The following is a 22,192-nucleotide window of genomic DNA, read 5'->3' as shown; positions in this document are numbered from 1 at the left end:
TATTAAGAACAGCCTTCCCAATTTCTGTCTACGAATTCCACTCACAAGGCATTGGTTGGCCCATGGCTATAGTATGAGACACTTGCGCAAGTTACCACACAGTGAAACTGAACTTAAAGCCACTTGATTTCAAAGTGAACTTTGTAGCCTCATCACCATCATCCTCATTCCAATGTCCACTTTTCCATAATTGCATGGGTCAGGCTGAGTTTATTTGTGACAGATTTTCTATAGCCAGATGCCCTTCCTACTGCCAGCCCTCACCTGTTCCCAAGCAATGCAATATTTCCCCTTGGCCAGACATGTTCTTGCAGAATATTGGAAATGAATGACACTCATTGTGTAACAGTGATACTCATTTATAACTGTCGTGTGATATCATAACAAGGAGACACCAACACACACCCATACACACATAGATACAAGGTGCTTCTTCCAGCTTCTATCTACTAAATCCAGTAACAAGGCTTTGGTTGGTCCAGGGCTATAGTAGAAGATACTTGTCCAAGGTGCCACACAGTGGGACTGAACCTAAAACTGTGTGGTTGGGAAGCAGACTTCTTACTACACAGCCATTATCCATGAAAATCTTTTTTGTTTTCATTCCAGCTTTGATGTTAATTTGCTAAACAGTCTTAAATTAATTTTAATTATGTTTCTTTTATCTATTTCAGAGCCAACAGAAATGTTCCACTTTTTGAAAAACAAGACCTTTGCATTGAGAGTTTGTAAGTATACTTATCATTGCACATCTTTAAAATAATGAAAATCATCTGTTGAATGTGATATTATTATCACAATCATCATCATTGTTTAACATCCATTTTCCATGCTGGCATGCACTGGACGGTTTGACAGGAGTTGGTCAGCCATGGAGCTGTCCAGACTCCAGTTGTCTGTTTTGACACGTTTCTACAGCCAGAGGCCCTTCCTAATGCCAACCACTTTACAAAGTGTGCTTGGTGCTTTTTATGTGTCACTGTCACAGATGCATTTACACAGCACTGGCACAAAGGGCATTTCTGTAACACCAGCATGACTGCATTCTATGTGACACAACTGAAATATATATAGCAGAGAAAATAATGTATACTAATAATCTCTAAGTGGAGGCACAATGGCCCAGTGGTTAGGGCAGTGGACTCGCGGTCGGAGGATCATGGTTTCGATTCCCAGACCGGGTGTTGTGTGTGTTTATTGAGCGAAAACACCTAAAAGCTCCACGAGGCTCCGGCAGGGGATGGTGGCGACTCCTGTTATACTCTTTCGCCACAACTTTCTCTCACTCTTTCTTCCTGTTTCTTAAGTAATGCTGCGATGGACTGGCGTCCTGTCCAGCTGGGGGGAACACATGCGCCATAGAAACCAGGAAACTAGGTCCATGAGCCTGTCTAGGCTTGAAAAAGGGCGGAAAAGAAGAAGAATCTCTAAGCATTAATTCCATAGTGAAGACGTTTAGCCTGGTGGTTAGGGTGTTGAGCTCACAGTCGGCATTACCTGAGTTCAATTCTCAAACCAGGTGGCATGGTGTATCTTTGAGCAAAGCATTTCGTATCACATAGTCCAGACAATTCAGCTGAAAATAATTTACCAGAAGCAGTTGGGAGTTAATTTTGCAATGGACTGGCATCCCATTTAGCAGAGAGTCGAGGAGTTTGAGTTGCCAAAATGTTGTCAGAAGCTAGGATAAGCTCCTATCTTGTAAGACTGTAGACTCAAGGCAGGCTTACCACCACAATGCCAACTTAGGTAAAATGTTTTCTTGATTAGAAAGGATCTTGGAATCAAATCACTTTACGGAAGCAATATTGTACTTTCTTCTTCTTCAGACGCTAAATTTATATTTGAGTTTTATAATATGTGAACAAAAGAAAACTAGTTAGAAACAATACTTAATCACAGGATAGAACTGACTGGAGGACACTGATCCAACGAGTAACCGAGAGTCGACTTTGACTGAGCGGATAGATAGATAGATATCAAAATAAGCAACAAGGATATCCAGAGGTAATGCAGTACAATCGTTTCATGCGACTTCATTTAATTGGACAATGCAATCATTACATCAATTTAAAATGTAGAGCAATCTTCAGCTGCATAAAAATATAGAATTTAGTTAAATTTGAACGACTCATTTGTATAATTTTATCCAAAATCTCCAAGAGGATAAGGAGATAGACAAAGAACATGTTTTACCAACAACATCAAAGTTGGAACTGAGATTTTTTCAAAAAAGACACTGCTTTTCACCAATTACTTCTGTTATTTAGATTTACTTATAGGGGGGAGTTCAGTATATATATATATATATATATCAGCATTTTCTCATCTCCCACTCTATTGCCCCTTCACTGTCTCTGCTAAATTCCTTCAGGATGTTCCCACAGCATTGACTATTTTCGCCTCAGCCTCGTCTGGCCCTAAGGCCTTATTTTGTTTGTTTACTTCTGTCCGTCGTACATCCACTAATTGTCTCGTTTTGGAGCACATTTATTCCACATTTCTATGTTGACTGTCTGCGTCACATTCTTGTTTGTACATTTTCTCTCCTGTTTTCCTTTTTGGCTCCCCAATTCCTGGCAACATGTGCCACGGGTAAACACAAAATTGCAATAGCCAAGTAAGTGATGAGTTGGTGTCCAGCTATGCTTGTTTCTCGTTTGTTTCTGCATTTATTATATGTTTTCAACTATATATATATATATATATATGTATGTATGTATGTTTGTATATATATAAAGTATACAGAAGGGATTATAGTCAAAGTTGTGCCCACGTGAAGGACATCTCTGTATCGCTTTGTATTTATGGCTGATGATTTCCAGTTGGCTGATGTTCTGCGTGGATGTATATTTCTATTATGAATGTATTTTACTTATATTATTATTAAAATTTATATTCATAAAATGCATTACCCATATTGTAATGAAACACTTGTAACACAGAATTAAAATGGTTCCACATTGACGCGTGTGTACGAACAGCCATGCTACATGGCAGTGAAATATGGGCCGTGACTGCTGAGGATATGCGTAAGCTCGCAAGAAATGAAGCCAGTATGCTCCGATGGATGTGTAATGTCAGTATTCATACTCGACAGAGTGTAAGGCCCTTGTGAGAAAAGCTGGACCTAAGAAGCATCAGTTGTGGTGTGCAAGAGAGACGTTTGCGCTGGTATGGTCATGTGGCGAGAATGAATGAAGATAGTTGTGTGAAAAAGTGCCACACCCTAGCGGTTGAGGGAACCTGTGGAAGAGGTAGACCCAGGAAAACCTGGGACGAGGTGGTGAAGCATGACCTTCGAACTTTAGGTCTCACTGAGGAAATGACTAAAGACCGAGACCTCTGGAAGTATGCTGTGCATGAGAAGACCCGGCAGGACAAGTGAGACCATAACCTGTGGCCTTCTACATGGGATGTAGCCAGCCCACTTATGCATACCTTCCCTTCTTGGGACACAAAACTCTACTTGTGAAGACCTGTTGAGGCAAGTGAGGATCAGAATCGAAATCGATCAATGGAAATTGCAGCTGAGTTACCAGTGCCGGTGGCACGTAAAAAGCACCATCCGTTCGTGGCCGTTGCCAGCCCCGCCTGGCCCTCGTGCCGGTGGCACGTAAAAAGCAGCATCCGTTCGTGGCCGTTGCCAGCCTCGCCTGGCCCCCGTGCCGGTGGCACATAAAAAGCACCATCCGATCGTGGCCATTTGCCAGACTCATCTGGCACGTAAAAAGCACCCACTACACTCATGGAGTGGTTGGCGTTAGGAAGGGCATCCAGCCGTGGAAACATTACCAGATCAAACTGGGCCTGGTGCAGCCTTCTGGCTTCCCAGACCCCAGTTGAACCGTCCAACCTATGCTAGCATGGAAAGCGGACGCTAAACGATGATGATGATGATGATTGCAGTCTTTATTTTAATATATATCTATATATGTCTATGTCTATGTGTGTGTGTGTGTATGTATATAATCTTATATTTTTTTTTTCCCCCAGATGGAAAACAGTTCAAAAGCCAAAAGACCGTAAAGAGCATAAAGATAATCAAGAATTTCATGTACTTAATGAACTTAAACCATGGACACTTTATGCCACTTATTTAAAGACTGATACTCTCTCTACAGCCAAGTCAACAGGAATGAGTGATGTTGAATATTTCAGAACAACACCTGGTGGTAAGTACTCCCCTTTCTCTGTTTGTAGGTGAGCTTTTTGTTTTTGGTATGCCCAGTTTATGTGATGAGCCATTTACCTGCCTGCAACTCTGCTTTCTGTCAATGGAGCCTCTACTCCATAACTCAACCTGCTAGATAAAGTGGCCAAATCTACCAAAAATCATGTGGTTATGAAGTAAACGTCATAACCACACAACCATACTTGCATCTAATTTTAGTTAAAATTTTAACTACATCTTATCCTCCTCATCCTCATACGTCCATTTTCCCTACTGGTGTAAGTTGGATGGTTTGACCAGAGCTGGCAAGCAGAAGAGCTGCAGTTGGTTTGAGTCTAATTTGGCTTGGTTTCTACAGCTGGATGCCCTTCCTAATATGTGAGCTGGTTTTTTTTAATGTGACACTGGCATGAGTGCTTTTATGTGGTGTATGAGAGGTGAATGAACACTTTGCATTACACTACTTTGTGGACTGATAGCTGAGTCTGTATGAGGAGCCACATGATTATCTGAATCTATCTCTTATACTACTCATCTCGGTGTGTGAGGCAAGTGAAATCGAAATCAAATTCGCTGACGTAGCCAAAAACAGCACCGCCTGACTGGCATCCATGCTAGTGGAACGTTAAGAGCACCATCCGAGTGTGATCATTGCCAGGGCTGCTGACTGGCTCCCGTGCCAGTGGAACGTAAAAGGCACCATTCGAGCGTGATTGTTACCAGCATCCCCTTACTGGCACATGAAAAACAACATTCGAGCGAGGTTGTTGCCAGTGCCGTTGGACTGGCTCCTGTGCAGGTAGCACGTAAAAGCACCCACTACACTCTCGGAGTGTTTGGCATTAGGAAGGGCATCCAGCCATAGAAACTCTGCCATATCAGATTGGAGCCTGGTGCAGCCATCTGGCTCACCAGTCCTCAGTGAAATCATCCAGGCCATGCCAGCATGGAAAGTGGACATTAAACGATTATATATATATATATATATATATATATATATATATATATATACACATTCACACACATATATTATCTGAATCTATATCTTATATTCAACTCTGTGTGTGTGTGTATATATATATATATATATTGGATTGGTAAAAAAAAGTTTGTAGTGTTTTTCGTTCGAATGATTACTTGTGATGAGAAATTAATTATTTACGACAAGATAAAACAAAAAAGTTCCTGGGGAAAATGAGATGAACCACCTTCATTCTCTACAAAAGCTAGTCTGTATCCAAAGAAGGTGATGCTCTGTATCTGGTGGGATTGGAAGGGCATTGTGTATTATGAGATACTTTCAGGCTATTATTGTTCCCACTGATTAAAGGAGCCAATTAATGAAAAACCTCCAGAATTGGCCAACCAAAAGGACAACGCTAGACCACATGTTTCTTTGCAAACCTGGCAGAAATTGGTGCAGCTTTGGTGGGATGTCCTACCCTACTCACGGTACTCACCTGACCTTGCACCTTCAGATTATCATTTATTCCAATCCCTGCAAAATTCTCTTGATGAGAAGACTTTCGATTCTTTAAAAGAGTGTAGAATCCACTTAGACCAATTCATGACTCAGAAAGATGCCAAGTTCTGGGAAGATGGGATCATAAAGCTGCCTTAAAGATGGTGAAAAGTAGTGGAACAAAATGGGAAATATGTGGTCGAGTAAAGGTATGCGCAACTATCTAACTATTGTTAACGAATTTTACTTAAAAAATGCTACGCACTTTTTTACCAACCTAATATATGTGTGTGTCTATATGTATGTATAGAGACAATTATGCAGATAAACAAATTAGATACATCAAATATGTTAAATATATTTGATGTATCTAATTGCCTCTACACCTGCTCAACTTGATCCCTCTTATAGCCGTTCCTTACTTTGTGGAATGATCCCTTGTAAAGACATCAGAGTGTAAGTTTGAATCTTTTGAGAACTACTAAGTGTTATATATATGGAGAATCTCTGGATCTAATCTGTGAACTATATATATATATATAGAGAGAGAGAGAGACTTTTTCATTTTCTTGAGCGTTGATCTAATACACCTGCTTGTTGCTCATACACCTGTCTTCATCTTTTGTTTTTCTATAAATTTCAACTATATATATATATCATGCTACCATGTGTTGGGTGGATCCTTGCAGTCTGAGCCAGTTCATATTCAGACTTACTGCCCTCCTTGACAGGACAGAAGATGGCATTTCCCTCAAAAACAGTCAACTTTTAGCTCTATTTCTGCAGTTGGATACCCTTGAAAACACCCACTTTATGGAGTTTTCTGGGCATATTTTGTCATAGTATCAATATAAAGAGATTGTCATATCACATTAAAGGATCTTTCTGTCACACCAAAGAGTCTTTTCAATCTTGTGTGTGTAGGGCAGGGTAGATGGAAGAACCAGAAGTGTTTCAAGTAAAACCTTGCATTTGGTTACATTCCTTCACCTTCTGAGTTCAAATCCCACCTGGATCAGTTTACTTTTTCTTCCCTTAAGGCCAGTAAAATACATACCAAAGTCAGTATTATGAGAGTATTTTGAGTTTTACTGGATCTGGTAGGTGGACCATGGCCATGCTGGAGTGCCCCTTTTAAAGTTTTAGTCCATTATATCAACCCTGCTCATCCACTAAAAGGAAGTGAGTTGGCATACCAGACAAAATACTTTTTTCCAACTCTTTATGCTATGAGTTAAAATCCTGCAACGGTCATCTTTACCATTCATCCTTATGAGTTTAATAAACTAAAGTGCTCGTCAAATATTATGGTTGAGAAAATCAGCTAACTCTCCCTCTCAGCGAAATTACTGGCCTTGTGCAAACGTTTGAAACCATTATTTTTAGTCAGTTAGTTAGCAAATTAACTAATCAATTGTTTGACTAATCATTTGATCGATCAATCATTCGATTAGTTTATTTAAGTCCTTTTGTCACCATTCACAATTTAATATTGTTTACGGGGTGCACCATCTAGATCGTACATAAATCTGATGCATACTTACATCTGCTTGCAACTTTTTAACATTCAGAAAATTACTTCATAAGCTTTTTAATGATTTTCTTGTCCTATTCTTTAATTTTCAGTTCCCACCAACCCAACAAACCTGAAAATAACTGCGAAGAGAGTTGGAGAGCTGATAGTTTCATGGGACCCACCAAAAGAACCTAAAGGAGAAGTAGATCACTACTTTGTTTACTGGCAGTCTGAAGTTCTTAATGTTGCAGACTACAGTATTCGAGACTATTGTGAAAATCGTAAGAATTTTTACCTCCTTACCCATAATTTCATTTCAAATATTGTCTTCACCATTATACTTTATCTTTGTCTGAATGATTATGGAATTAATACTCTTTTTGGTGTTTTGCAGTTTAAATTAATTCTATTCTGTTTTTTTTTTAATTTTTTATTACAGGGTTAAAACCAATTGCAAAACAAGAAGAAAAAAGAGAAACGATAACTAATGATACCTTGAATGAAAACTGTTGTGAATGTCCAAAAGATAAAAAAGTTGATAAAACTGAAGAGTCTGAAAGACAAATGCAGATCTTCTTTGAGAATTTCCTACACAATAATGTCTTTGTTAAGAGGTATTTTATTACATTAGTATTGATAATAATTGCAATGTACTACTTGACTTGAATATAATTTCTTACAGTGTTTTTCTTAATTTCAATCATTTTATTGAAGTTTCATAAATTTTTTTTTTTATCCCTGATAAAGTAACTTAATTCTTGGAGTGTAATCTTAATTTGTTTCTTCGTTTGATGCTATTGCCTGGTTCTGTAGCACCTTAGCAGAGTTAACTCAATTATTAAAGCATTCAGGGCAAATACCTAGTCTAATGGTAACTTCCTTGCTCGCTGCCCCCAGTCCTATGAAGTCTGGAAAGGGTCATGAGAGCAGTTCTTCCTCCTAACAGATCCATAAAAACGAAACAAAAGAAGAAAGGTTTCAAAATTGAAAAGTTGCAGTATTGAAACTCTTAGCATTTTGCCCAGCATGCTAACAATTCTGCCAGCTTGCCACATTATTGAGGTCCTCTAATGTTGATCACCAGTCCAAATAAGTACTGTTTTCACTATCCTGTAAATGGAGCTGACATCAGAACTCTCAATTGCACCTTGAACACAAAACTTTTGTATCGAGCAGGAGAGAGAGTATAGTTTGTCATCATCATCATCATCATCATCATCATTTAACATCTGTTTTCCAGGGTGGCATGGTTGGATGGATCGGCAGGAACTGGCAAGGACAGTGGCTGCACCAGCTTCCGTAGTCTGTCTTTGCTTGATCACCACTGCTGGATTCCCTTTCTAATGCCAACCACTTTACAGAGTGTACTGGGTACTTTTTATGTGACCCCAGCACCAGTAGTTTTCACATGGCACCTTGGTTTTAGGTTATCAGTTCTGTTGTGGTGGGTGGGTCTTCTTGAGTACAGCCAAGCGCAATATATATCTTGGTCCTCTCTCATCACCTTTGTAACTTCAGCATTTTGAGATTGGCATTCAATACTTCATCCCCTGTCTTCCTGGTTCTTCCTCTTCCACAACTTCCTCCCTCTTTAAGTGGTCAGCACTTGTTTATGTAGCTGTCCTCATCCGTTCACCTATGCAACTGTCCTCTCACATGACCAAACCAGTGCAGTTTTCTCTCCTGCACACTATATACAATTCCTTTTATGCCTAACTTTTCTCTCAATACACTGATGCGCTGTCACATTTGTACAGTGGAATTGCACATTCAGCAGAGTGTACCAGCTTCGTTCCTCTAGTTTTCACATATCCTTTGCATTCAGGGCCCATGGCTCACTATCATGTAGCATTGCAGTTCATACACATGCATCATACAATCTTCCTTTCACCTGGAGAGAGAAACCTTTGGTTACCAACAGAGCTAAAATCTCTCTGGACTTTCTCTATCCTATTTTTATTCTAGCAGTTACACTTTCTATACCACCTCATCCACTGCTAATTTGGTCACCTGGGTAGCAGAAATTATCTACAACTTTCTGAGAGCCTGCAGGACATTTGAGGAAATCAGTTTCCTGTGTGTTTGTGGTCTTTATGGCTTCTCTACATCTCCCACATGCAGACACTACTTTCTGTTAACCTTCCTACTATTCCTCTATGCCTTTTCTGTGTCTAGAGCTTGCACAGGGTGCCTACACCCTTCCTACATTTCAAGCAAGGCCTTTTATTTGAAGGGTGAAGGTTCCTGTCTGATTTCTTGCTTACTAAGATCTTTGTCATTGCTAAGTTAACTTTGAGGCCTTTTGATTTCAGGTTCTGTCTCCACACCTGGAATATCTTTCCTAATTCTGTTACAGATTGTGCTCTGAGGGCCAGGTCATCAGCATATAGTTGCTCCCATGGTCTTCCAGTTTTAAATTCCTCTGTTATGGCTGGAGGATGATGATGAATAGGAGGGGGTCTGTGAACCAAGCCGTGGTGAACACCTACCCCTGTACACTAAATTCCTCACTGTACCCATGGCCAACTGGTACTTACTAACAGCACCCATGTACATGGCCTATACTGCTTTCACGAGCACTTTGTCAACCCCTGGCTTCCTCAGAGATCACTACATCACAGAGTAAGGAACTCTGTCACAGGCTTAAATGACTTCACATTTTAGCTGCTATTTATTTTGTCAATACCCACAGGAATTAAACTGAACCCAGTAGGATTTTTTTTTTAAGTCAAAATTTTCTGGCTCTGAATCAGTCACAGTAGAAGTAATCTCCCTCTCTACCAATTTCACTAACCTAACTTTTTTCATTTCATAATAAGAAAGAAAAATTATTTGAAACTTGATTGTTAGTCAGTCTTTAAAATTATTTTATGTATTATATATATGATTTTCTTTTCTTTTCAGACCTCCTGATGTCTCCCTATCAGATGATTCCCATAATCGACATCGGCGAGAGGCAGTGATTGAGGACCCTCACGCAGCTGGTAAATATTTACCAGCACACAACAATTTCAGCCGACCCAATGCTTCAAGACAGAGTACTGAGCGACCTTTCCTTGCAATGGCTGTCTATAACAGCAGAAATGTTGTGATTGGGAATCTTGCACATTTCCAGGAATACAATATAGAAGTACGTATCCAATATTCATGTAGTCTGTTATTGAATCACTGACATAAATCATTTCCTATCATCATCATTATCGTTTAACGTCCGTTTTCCATGCTGGCATGGGTTGGACGATTTGACTGAGGTCTGGCAAGCCAGATGGCTGCACCAGGTTCCAATCTTGATCTGGCAGAGTTTCTACAGCTGGATGCCCTTCCTAACGCCAACCACTCCAAGAGTGTAGTAGGTGCTTTTACATGCCACCAGCATGAGGGCCAGTCAGGCGGTACTGGTAACGGCCACGCTCAAATGGTGTTTTTTACGTGCCACCTGCACAGGAGCCAGTCCAGCGGCACTGGAAACGACCTCGCTCGAATGTTTTTCATGTGCCTCTGGCACAAGTGCCAGTAAGGCGATGCTGGTAACGATCACGCTCAAATGGTGCTTTTTACGTGCCACCAGCACGGAAGCCAGTTAGCTGCTCTGGCAATGATCACACTCGGATGGTGCTCTTAGTGCTCCACTAGCACAGGTGCTAGTTATCAAATTTGATTTCGCTTTACGATTCTCCCTGAGAATTACATTAAGGGTACGCGTGTCTGTGGAGTGCTCAATCACTTTCATGTTAATTTCACAAGCATGCTGTCGCATTGATCAAATCAACTGGAACCTCATCATCATCATAACCAATGATGTTTGGGTTTTGTTTTCTATAATGATAGCTATAATTTAATTGTATTTCTACCTTTGTTTCTTTAGATTGCAATTAGTGAACAATGGTAACAGTTACCCAACAGACAAATTACTGGTTTTTCTAATGACAAGAGTGACAAGGGAGTGTCTGAAACTTAGTGTAAAACAAGTATCTCAGGGTTTTAATTTGAAAGGAAAGAGTGTTTTAGTTTTCTCATCAGTGTCTATATCTTTTGTTGGTGATGTCGATGTACACACATGCCTAAACTACAGGTATATTAAATTGCTGGACATATTATGAAGGTCATGGAAAGCATTATTGTGAAATTAGTAAAGACCAGGATTAACATTGATGAGATGTAATTCAGTTCTACAGGAAAAGTCGTTAGTTGGGAGGAAGGTCCTGTACTTAGCATTCAAGACCTTGTAGAAGACCTTTATCAGGGTCCCTCGCTCTGTGATCTTGTGGTTGCTAAGAAAGCTAGGGATAGACAAATGACTCATAAGGGCCATACAAGTCATTTACAGGGGTACAGTCTGAAGTGAATTTGGCATGCAGGTCGATGTTCATTTCGGCTGAATCTCCTGTCGCCTCTTCCACCAATCCATAAAGTTTGAGATTAGCCGTTTGTAGGAAATCCTCTATGTTGATGATTTAATTCTCAAAACAAAATTAGTTAGGGAAGAAATTTCAAACATGGAAACAAAACCTAGATTCAAGATGCCTAAAAGTAGACTTTGCAAAGACATAAATTTTAGAAAGTAGATGAAAAGACAGAATTCTGCTGCTATCAACGAAATGGCCATGCTTAAATATGCAGAAAAGGAGCAGATAGAACTCCATATCTCCTCTCTCTACTGTCCCCTCTTGGCCATTCAGTACCTTGCATCTCTCCTACCCTATTCACAGAGCCCATCTCACCTGTGCAACAAGCTAGTCCATACTTAACACTCCCTCCATCTCTCTCTCTCCTTTCTCTTTCTCATCATGATTCCTGAGTCACAAAGGATTGCCTCAGATTTCGCAGTATCCAGTACAGCCCTCTCCTTATCTTCCTATGCTACAACCCCCCTCCCACTCCCTCCTTGCTCAAATCTCCCTCATCATCATCTTCACTACTCACCACTCACACTATCCCTTCTCAGTGAACTCATTTATTGACTTCCATCACACTCTCCCTCCCCACTCATCATTTCTGCAGTCGTCCATCACTTTCTCTGATCAGCAGACATGTTGCTCTCGTTACTTTGACATTGTATCTAGGATTACATTAATCAATGCGTTTTTTTTTATTTTCCTTAAGATAAGGGAGTTTGATTCAAAGGAGAGTTGCGTGCTATTTTTAGCATGTCACACAACCATAGAGAAGCTACCATAGCTCATTGTTTAGCTGTTGACCCTAATGAAATAACCCACACCTAGATCCTTCTTTCTCTTTTTATATTTAAGATGGTAGGGTATGATTTGAGGGAATTTGACTGCTATTTTATGTCTGTCGTGTGACCATATGGAGTGCTATTTATAGCTGGGATGGACAGCCTTTTTCAAGAAGGAGTCTACATGAGATGTGGCTCATCATCAGGCAGGTTGCACAACAAAAGATTTCAGAGTAATTTTTTTGTTGGGTTTACCATTGAGAAACTCCTGCAGGTTGCAGTTGACTCATGGCTGGTTTAATGGTTTATGGCTCCCTGTGGAAGAAAATTGATGTGGGTGGATGTGCAGGGCATGTAGTACAAGAGAAGTATATACTGACTCCTTCTTACTGTAGATTATTAAACTTGGATGAAAGGATTTTAAGTATATTGTTGTCATCATCATCATCATCATTTTATTCTGCTTCCCATGCTGGTATGGGTTGAATGGGTTGTTACTGACTGAAGCAACTGCTCTCATAGTTTGGTGCTCATCTGTCATTTTGGCTGGGTTTTTACAACTCTGTTCTTCTTTCTATCACCAACCACTTTACCCAGTATACTTGGTGCATTTTCTCACGACGCCAGATCCAGAGAGATTACAAAACCATGACAAGACAAGACTAAAGGACCCTCACAAATCTACTCTTTCACTACTCGTTTGTGATCCCCTATGCAATTTGTATTGGGTGTGTTTTTCAAAGTAACAGCATGACACTAGGGTGGTTGTCATCACGTCCTCAGTGACACAGGACTAAGAGATATCTCAACCCTACTTTGCCTTTGCTCATTCTAAAATCGCTCTAGAAGGGGCAGGGCAGGGAGGATTTTCAGCATAGTGGGGGTGGAGTGCTTTATAGACAGTAAGTGTAGAGTGTACCCTAATCTAAGACGTACTTTTACTTAGGTTTAAAAAAGAAAAGAAAGACAACAGTCATTAGTTGGAGTGAATAATATTTAGTGACAATTTTCTGAGACTGGTCACATGATTTAATTTAAACTATTTATTTTATTTATTGATTTTGTTATTTATTTATTTTTGAAACCAGGTTATTGCTTGTCATAAATCCAATGAAAATGGCAAATATTGCAGCAACAGAGCTATTGTGACAGCCAAAACCTTACCACTAGGTAATATGAGAATTTATGTTATTCACTTTGTAGATATCAACAATAAAATAAGATAAAATCCAGATTTGCCCTCCTCTCCTTTTGTCAGTGTTTTTCTAATTTGTCATTGTCATAGCATACTTTAGAGCAAATGAAAATATTTCGGTATACTTTGAGCACAAAGTAAAAATTAAATTATCAAAAAATTATTTAGCCTATAAATATGATTTAATCTAATAAAAATTTATTACATATTTCTTTATTGAATAAATCTCTTTGTATGCTTTACAATTTTTAAACGTAATTTTATTATCAGATTCATATTTGCTGTATAAGTAAGTGCATTATGATCTTAGTAAGTTTTAACAGAATCGTCCCAGTCTATAATTTCCTAATAACTTATAATTTACACTCTACCAAGGAACAATAATAATAAAAAAATGAAGAAGACCTTGCACTTTGTAAGTGAAACAAATGAAACTGGTCAATGTCAATGAATAGTGACATTCATGAGAGGAGGAGAAGAAGAAGAAGAGAAGCATAACCAGAGAACTTCATGGGCAGTGGGTTGGCAAAATCATGAGAGCTTTGGATGTAATGTCATATGATATTTCTTCCAGTTCTTTATGTTCTGAGTTCAATTGGTCAGCTTTGCCTTTCATCCTATCCAGGCTTAAAATAGAGTACGAGCCAATTTTTGGGAGTTCAGTATTAATGACTGTTCCTCTCCCCAAAATTTTTAGACTTTATGACTTTATTTAGAAATTATTTAAGGGAAGCTGATTTGTGGAATCTTTAGAGCATTGCTTTGCAATATTTGTTTCTGTCTAAAGCAGTGAGCTGGCAGACTCTTTACCATACTGGACCAAATGCTTAGCAGCATTTCTTCCAATGTTACATTCTGAGTTCAAATGCCGTCAAAAGTCAACTTTGCCTTCCATTCCTTTGGGGGTCAATAAAAAAAACACTGGCCCCAATGTAAATGATCACTACCCGACACACACCGAAACTGATGGCCTTGTGCTAAAATTTGAAACCAATATTTGTTCTTGCTCTTTGCATTCTTAGTTCAAATCTTATCAAGGGTTAACTTTAACTTTCATTCCTTCAGGATCAATAAAATAAAATACCAGTCAAGTGCTGTGCTTGATATATTTGATTGTTCTCCTCCTTTGAAATTTCTAGCTGGAAAGCTATATTACAAATGATTATATAATCATCATCATAGTATGTATTTATGTGAGTGGATTTGGTAGATGGAAACTGAAAAGAAGCCCATTCTATATATGTCTGTGTTTGTCCCCCCCCCCCCACATCACTTGACAACCGATGCTGGTGTGTTTACATTCCCATAACTTAGCAGTTCGACAAAAGAGACCGATAGAATAAATACTAGGCTTACAAAGAATAAGTCCTGGGGTTGATTTACTCGACTAAAGTCGGTGCTCCAGCATGGCCACAGTCAAATGACTGAAGCAAGTAAAAGAGTATATATATATATATATATATATATATATATATATATATATATATATATATGAACGCAGATGCTATTCAAATTCTTTTACTTTCGACATATGTTTCGAAGACAACATTGGTTTTATTCCAAAGGAATAAACGGTGTAAAATGCAATCTTCTCATCAGGAGAGAAAGAGAAACTATCTCAACAACAAGACATTATAACAATTTTGATGACTGCATAAATGATAAACAGAACACTATTAAATATTTTTAAAAACCCGTTAGTAGATCTGACATCAAAGGCAGACCCTAGAAAGACAAGGGGTAAAGGAATGATAAGTAGAGAACAAATAAAGAGGGATATATTGGTTGAAAAAATGTTCAAAGGCTTGGAAATAGATTTCTCTATTGAAGTAAAGTGCAAGTTGAACTAAATGTTCAAACTATAAAGACTGGTAAAAATCACTTATATGAGCTAAAGGTATGTTTCTGCCAGTGCTTACATTTGTAAGATAGGTCTATAAGTGTGTTAACAAGGTGATTCTTAGAGAAGAGCATATGGAAGAGTTCAGAGTTGCAAATGTTACAAAATCCTTTGCCCTTATCATAAGGGAAAGATATGGACGGGATGAACCAATCTAACTTAAAATCCTTATTGTTGTCTTTAAGATACCAAACCAATTTACTTAGTCCAGTGCTATGACGTTTAATGCTATCCCTAAATGAAGAATAATGATTGGAAATTCCCTTAGGTAACTGGGAAGAGGATGCACATAGCTTTGTTATTAAGAAGTTCACATTGCAACTACATGGTTTTGGATCCAGTCCCACTACATGTTACTTTGGGTGTGTTCTGTACCCCTGGATCAACCAATGCCTTGTGAGCGTATTTGATAGATGGAAACCGAAAAGAGCCAGACGTGTTGTGTTTTGTATTTGTGTTTGCCCTCCTATTGCTTGACAACCAATGTTGGTTTGTTTGTATCCTCATAACGTAATGGTTTGGTAAAAGAGCCCAATAGAAAAAGTTAAGTACTAGAGTCAATTTGTGCAACTAAACCCTTCAAGGCAGAGCCTCGGCATGGCTGCAGTCCAATGACTGAAACAAGTAAAAGATAAAATACAGCATAAATCAAAATACCTTATTTTATTATTTTTTGTAGCCCACCATTAACCCTTTAGTATTTAGATTACTCTGTCAAGTGTAATTCCTATTTATTCACACTTTTTTAATTTAATCATGCCTTAGAGCTTTGAGATTTTGATGATGAGATTGTATATTTTTAGAATGACATTACAGGGTAGGTGTGAGAGGTCAGATACGGCCAGTTTAAATACTAAAGGTTTAAGGAATCACAGGCTTACATGCTAGTGCTTGATTTTTTTTTTTTTTTTTCATTTATTTTCTCACATCTATAAATATCTCTTTCTCTCACTTGTTCATTATCACATTTTCTGTTGATTCTTCAGAAATCGCTGACCACATCAATAGTTCTTCAGTGAATGCCAGTCTAATTGTCAACGGCACAGGTGACATGCTTATTAGTTGGGATCCACCTGCTTATGTAAATGGTTTAATTGTCACCTATGAAGTAGCGTACAAGAAAGCAGCAAAAAAAGTGAGTTGCAATTTTTGTGTTCCTTTTCTTTTCGACAGAATGATTTGGGTTGTGTGTCAGTTTTTAGTTAGACAAGGTGTGGCTGTGTGGTAAGAAGCTTTGTTTCCCAACCACATGGTTCCGGGTTCAGTCTCACTGCGTGACACCTCAGGCTGACCAAAGCCTTATGAATAGATTTGCTAGAAAGAAACTGAAAGAAGCCCATTGTATATATATGTGTGTCTGTATGTATGTGTATGTATATATATAATATATATAGGCATAGGAGTGGCTGTGTGATAAGTAGCTTGCTTACGAACCACATAGTTCCGGGTTCAGTCCCACTGCATGGCACCTTGGGCAAGTATCTCCTACTATAGCCTCGGGCTGACCAAAACCTTGTGAGTGGATTTGGTAGACGGAAACTGAAAGATGCCTGTCGTATATATGTATATATATATATATATATATATATGTGTGTGTCTGTGTTTGTACCCCCAACATCACTTGACAACCGATGCTGGTGTGTTTACATCCCCGTAACTTAGCGGTTCGGCAAAAGAGACCAATAGAATAAGTACTAGGTTTACAAAGAATAAGTTCTGGGGTCGATTTGCTCGACTAAAGGCGGTGCTCCAGCATGGCCACAGTCAAATGACTGAAACAAGTAAAAGAGTAAAGAGAGTATATATATATATATATCATCATCATCCAGCTTTAGAAACCTTTTCTCATCACATGTTCCTACAAACAACACATCATTTAGTGCCTGCTCTCCATGCTGGCATGGGTTGGACAGTTTGACCGGGGTCTGGTAAGGCTGGAGAGCTGCACCAAGTTCCAGTCTGGTTTGGCATGGTTTCTACAGCTGGATGCCCTCCCTAAGACCAACCACTCCAAGAGCATGCTGGGTGCTTTTCACATGCTGTTGGCACAGGGGCCAGTCACATATGGATGTATATATCTGTGTATGTGTGTGTGTGTGTGTCTTTGTGTTGTCTGTGTTTTTGTCCTCCACCACCGCTTGACAGCTGGTGTGTTTACATCACTGTAACTTAGCAGTTCAGCCTAAGAACTGATAGAATAAGTACCAGGCTTAAAATATGTACTGGGGTCATTTCATTTGACTAAAAATTCTCAAAGTTGGTACCCCAGCTTGTAGGCCCAGCATGGCCACAGCCTAACAACTGAAACAAGTAAAAGATAAATAAAATAATCAAGCAGTCTGGTAGTGAAGTCTGTCTTGGCAATGTCCTTCTAACTTGCCTGATTTGAAGCAACGCCTGCCCAGGTTACCTAATTTAGGAATCATTTTTTTCTTTCTTCCTGTTTAAGAAAGAAACTACATATGAAAAAGGTTGTTGTGGTGATGGTGGTAGTGGTTTAAAAACAAAACAAATAAAAAGGGTGTATTTAGTGTCAAAATAAAGGACTGACTGAGTGAAGTTTGTTTTGAAACAACAAGTTTCAGGCATCATGTGTTGTTTGTAGGAACATGTGATGAGAAAAGGATTGGTCTGAAGTTCATACTAGATTCAAGATGATTCAATGTTCTATAAATTAATGTAGTACAGAAGAGAAGAGCCTAATTTTGATTAAGACCAGCAGACAATGTAAATATGTCCAATGAAAAGAACAAAGTTACTTCAATTCAAAGATGTCCTTTTCAACATTTTTGTGAGAAATAAAAGTTGATAAAATATAAACGGATATAGAAAATTGTTTGATGTTGATTATTATTATTACTGTTCTTGTAGTCATTATTATTATTATTATCATCATTAGTAATAATAATAATGGCAGAAATGTTAGGGCGTTCAACAAAAATACCTTGTGGTATTTATTGCTGCTCTTTCTGTTCTGGTTTCGAATTCCACTGAGGTCAGTTTGCCTTTCATCTTTCTCAGGTCAATTAAACGAAGTGCCAGTCATGGACTGCACTTGATCTAATCAACTAACTCCTCCCCAAAATTACTGGCCTTTATGCTAAATTAGAAATTATTGTTATTGTTCTTTAAATATCTAAGATAGTTGATGAGCCATTATTCTTCAACTCCATGACACATGTATTTCATCCTGTAAACAAAATACTTTTATTTTGAATTTTCACAATGAAATTGCCATTTTCGAATCATATGTGAAATAATAATAATAATAATAATGATGATGACGATGACGCCGACGATGCAGTACCAGGCAGTGGCTCTCGTGGCTTCTGATCTTAACTGATTGGAAGTGTTATCATGTATATTGTTTTGTCTTGGTATAAAAGATGGGCTACAGCAAATATTCTGCTCAATACCACAGATTTGCTTGTCAGTTGTTTGACCTTAACCAGTTGAGCATGTCCCTTAGTGGCTGACGATATGTGCATCTCTGATCACGAGCAGAAGTAGTGGGGGAGCATCATAGCTGTGTGTTGAAAGGAATTCTTAGAGGTTTGGATAATTCACCTTAAGAAACACGGTTGTTTCGTTCAACATCCTTAAACAACCCTTATTCAGGGACCTTTTGAGCGAGATGGGCTACTTGACCTGAAGAAAATTGTGACTGGGCCCCACCTGCAAGGTCATGTGCTGTTTATCTTGATATGAGATCACCATGTCATGCACATATGGTTGTGATGCATGTGCCTGGTGTACCCTTATCAAACGGATAGTCATGATGGGTATACTGGGCTTCGTATATTTTACCCTAGTGTCACTTTGATGGCATGCACTGCTTGCTCACTCAATAATAATAATAATAATAAAAGACTTTTGCTGCTCCTGTTGATCATTCTCACCCTCTCTTCTAAATGTGAGTAACCATGCAGCTTCTCTACAAGAACCTACTCTGCCCCCACATTTAAACCTTCCCCTCCCATCTCCTAGCATATAGCCGACTCCCCTGTCTTGCAGTTTGTAGTCTTGTGAGCTGCATGGCAATCTCACTAATGCTGGTGGCATGGAAAAAGCACCCAGTGCAAACCATGAGTGGCTGATGTTAATAATGGCACCCGGTCATAGAAACCATGCCAAAACAGATACTGGAGCACAATGTAGATCCTGTCAACCTGTCCAGCCAATGCCAGCATGGAACATGAACGCCATATGATGATGATATTGTTCATATTACCTAAGAAAATCAAAGAAACCCTATAAAAATAACATTTGCTAGTAACCCAGTCAATAAGCTTCAGTGCTGACATAAAACTCAGTATGGCTGTTTGTACTGAAAATAAAAGATACATCACCTTAAAATGTAACAGTCATTGTTTGTAAATGCAGGCATGGCTGTGTGGTTAAGAAGTTCACTTTGCAAGCACATGGTTCCGAGTTCAATCTCACTGCATGGCATTTTTTTTTAGGTGTCTTCTACTGTAGCCCTGGTCCAACCAATGCCATATCTGTAGATTTGATAGATGGAAGCCAATTGTGTGTGTGTGTGTGTTTCCCCACCACCACTTGACAACCAATATTGGTTTGTTTACATTTCTATAAGTTAGCTGTCCGACAAAAGAGACCAATAAGTACCAGATGTTTTAAAACTTTTCTGCTGGGGTTGATTTTTCACCTAAAACCCTTCAAGACGGTACCTCAGCATGTTCACAGTTCAATGACTGAAACAAGTGAAAAATATAAGATACATCAGTAGTCTAGAACTATCATCATCATCATCATTTAACATCTGCTTTCCATGCTGGCATGGTTGGATGGTTTGACTGAGGACTGGCGAGCCAGGAGGCTGCACCAGGCTCCAATCTGATCTGGCATGGTTTCTAAAGCTGGGTAGCTTTCCTAATGCCAGCCACTCCAAGAGTTTAGTGGATGCTTGAATGGTGCTTTTTATGTGCCACTGGCACAGGTGCCAGTCAGGCAGCCACCAGTACAGGAGCCAGTCAGGTAACACTGGCATTGACCACACTTGTATAGAGCTTATTAAGTGCCACCAGCATGGGAGCCAGTCCAGCAGCACTGTCCTCAATCAAGCTCAAATGGTGTTTTTTACATGCCACTGCCATGGGTGCTAGTCAAACAGTAATGGCATCGACCAGGACAACGATTTCACTTGACTCAACAGGTCTTCTCAAGCACAGCATATTGCCTGACAATTGAAGGGTACTGTTAAATGGGCTGGTTATGCAACACTGGCATGGGTCACAGCTATGATCTTGGCTTGCCAGGGCCAGACTTTTCAGCTTCCAAACTTATTTTAGCTCAGGACTGAAACAAAAATTGTTTTTTTTTAGAGAGAGAATTTATTCACATAAAAAAATAATAAAGCATGACTACTTATTATTTTGAAAATGATAAGCAGCATATGTTTATATAAATAGATTTTTATAAAAAGACACCTTATCTCACAGAACCATGGAAATTCTTTTCATAGAACCCACTTTGAAAAATCCATGTGTAGTGGATCAATAGATCCACTACACATGGATCTTAATCGAGAAATAGATTCCTTATACAAATATAGTCCAGTGTTATTATGAGCACATCCAGTAATAAGATAGCTGATGGCAAGTGGTAATTAAAACATAGTACAGGTTGTAATTATAAACTGTGTTTCATCTCTAAAGATCTGGTTAATATTAACCCTTTAGCATTCAGTCTACTTTGTTAAATATAGGACTTATTAATTCACATTGATTTGCATTGATCACATACTATATTGTAGCTTTGAGATTTTAATGATGTGAGTGTATCATCATCATCATCTTATGTCCATTGTCCATGCTGGCATGGGTTGGACGGTTTGACTAGGGCTGGCACGCTGGAAGGCTGCACCAGACTCCAGTCTAATTTGGCATTGTTTCTATGGCTGGATGCCCTTCCTAACGCCAACCACTCCGAGAGTGTACTAAATATATAAATAATTATGCCTGAAACAAGTAAAAGGAGATAAAGATGTGTCGGCTTGGGAAATCCAAATTAGCTGTTGCTCTTTAGCCCAAGGTCAATCCTGATCCAGCAGATCTATAATCAAAGGAATTTATGACCATCTCATCTTTTTCCCCAAGCCTAGGGCTACATTATTCAATGTGTCCTTCCCTTTTTTAAGGCAGTAAAGTGTAATAAGAGTGACATTTGTTTGCATTTCTAACATGTCATGTGACTATGCAGGAGCTTCATGTAACATGGAGTACTTTACCCAATGTTTCCTTTCTATTTTTAAGATGGTAGGATGTGATATGAGGGAGATTTGTCTGCAATTTCTAGCAGGTTGAGTGACCAGGTCTGAGCTTCCTTGTTAGCTAAATTGGTAACAGAGATTATCTCTGTTACCAAAAATATTTGAAGTCACATGGTACTTTTCTAGTAATATGTCAAAGAGAAATATATTAGATATCCTATCCACAATACTCAATGTGTGTAAATATCTATTTATTTAACAAATATTGTAAAGGCAAGTAAAAACCTTTTTTTTTTTTAGGGTAAAATTTTAAAAAATTGTTTTATTTACTATGGATCAGGTCAATCTTTTAATATTTAAAACAGCCATATCGAGCACAAATATTCTGCTTTATGTTCAAACTGATCCGATCCAGCCTCTCACACCTACCCTATAATGTTATTGTAAAAATAAATAATCACATCATTGAAATCCCGAAGCTATGACATAATGCATCGTTAATTCCAAACAATGTGAATATGGTAATTGCAAAGATTT

At 38.8% G+C, this 22,192-nt stretch overlaps 1 protein-coding gene across 2 annotated transcripts in view; it reads left to right on the top strand.

Annotated features, from left to right (window-relative positions):
• LOC115209076 (insulin-like peptide receptor) overlaps positions 1 to 22,192 on the top strand; it is a 171,239-nt gene that overhangs the window by 117,665 nt on the left and 31,382 nt on the right. For both annotated transcript variants that reach the window (XM_029777174.2, XM_029777175.2), the window contains 7 exons: positions 675 to 728; positions 3,997 to 4,175; positions 7,263 to 7,433; positions 7,592 to 7,766; positions 10,057 to 10,282; positions 13,417 to 13,498; positions 16,410 to 16,558. In XM_029777174.2, the coding sequence (XP_029633034.1) occupies positions 675 to 728; positions 3,997 to 4,175; positions 7,263 to 7,433; positions 7,592 to 7,766; positions 10,057 to 10,282; positions 13,417 to 13,498; positions 16,410 to 16,558 (1,036 nt within the window). The remainder of the gene's footprint in view (positions 1 to 674; positions 729 to 3,996; positions 4,176 to 7,262; positions 7,434 to 7,591; positions 7,767 to 10,056; positions 10,283 to 13,416; positions 13,499 to 16,409; positions 16,559 to 22,192) is intronic.

This window comes from Octopus sinensis, linkage group LG3 (genome assembly GCF_006345805.1).
Source record: "Octopus sinensis linkage group LG3, ASM634580v1, whole genome shotgun sequence".
Lineage (NCBI taxonomy): Eukaryota > Metazoa > Mollusca > Cephalopoda > Octopoda > Octopodidae > Octopus > Octopus sinensis.
This window is presented reverse-complemented; position numbering and strand designations above follow the sequence as displayed.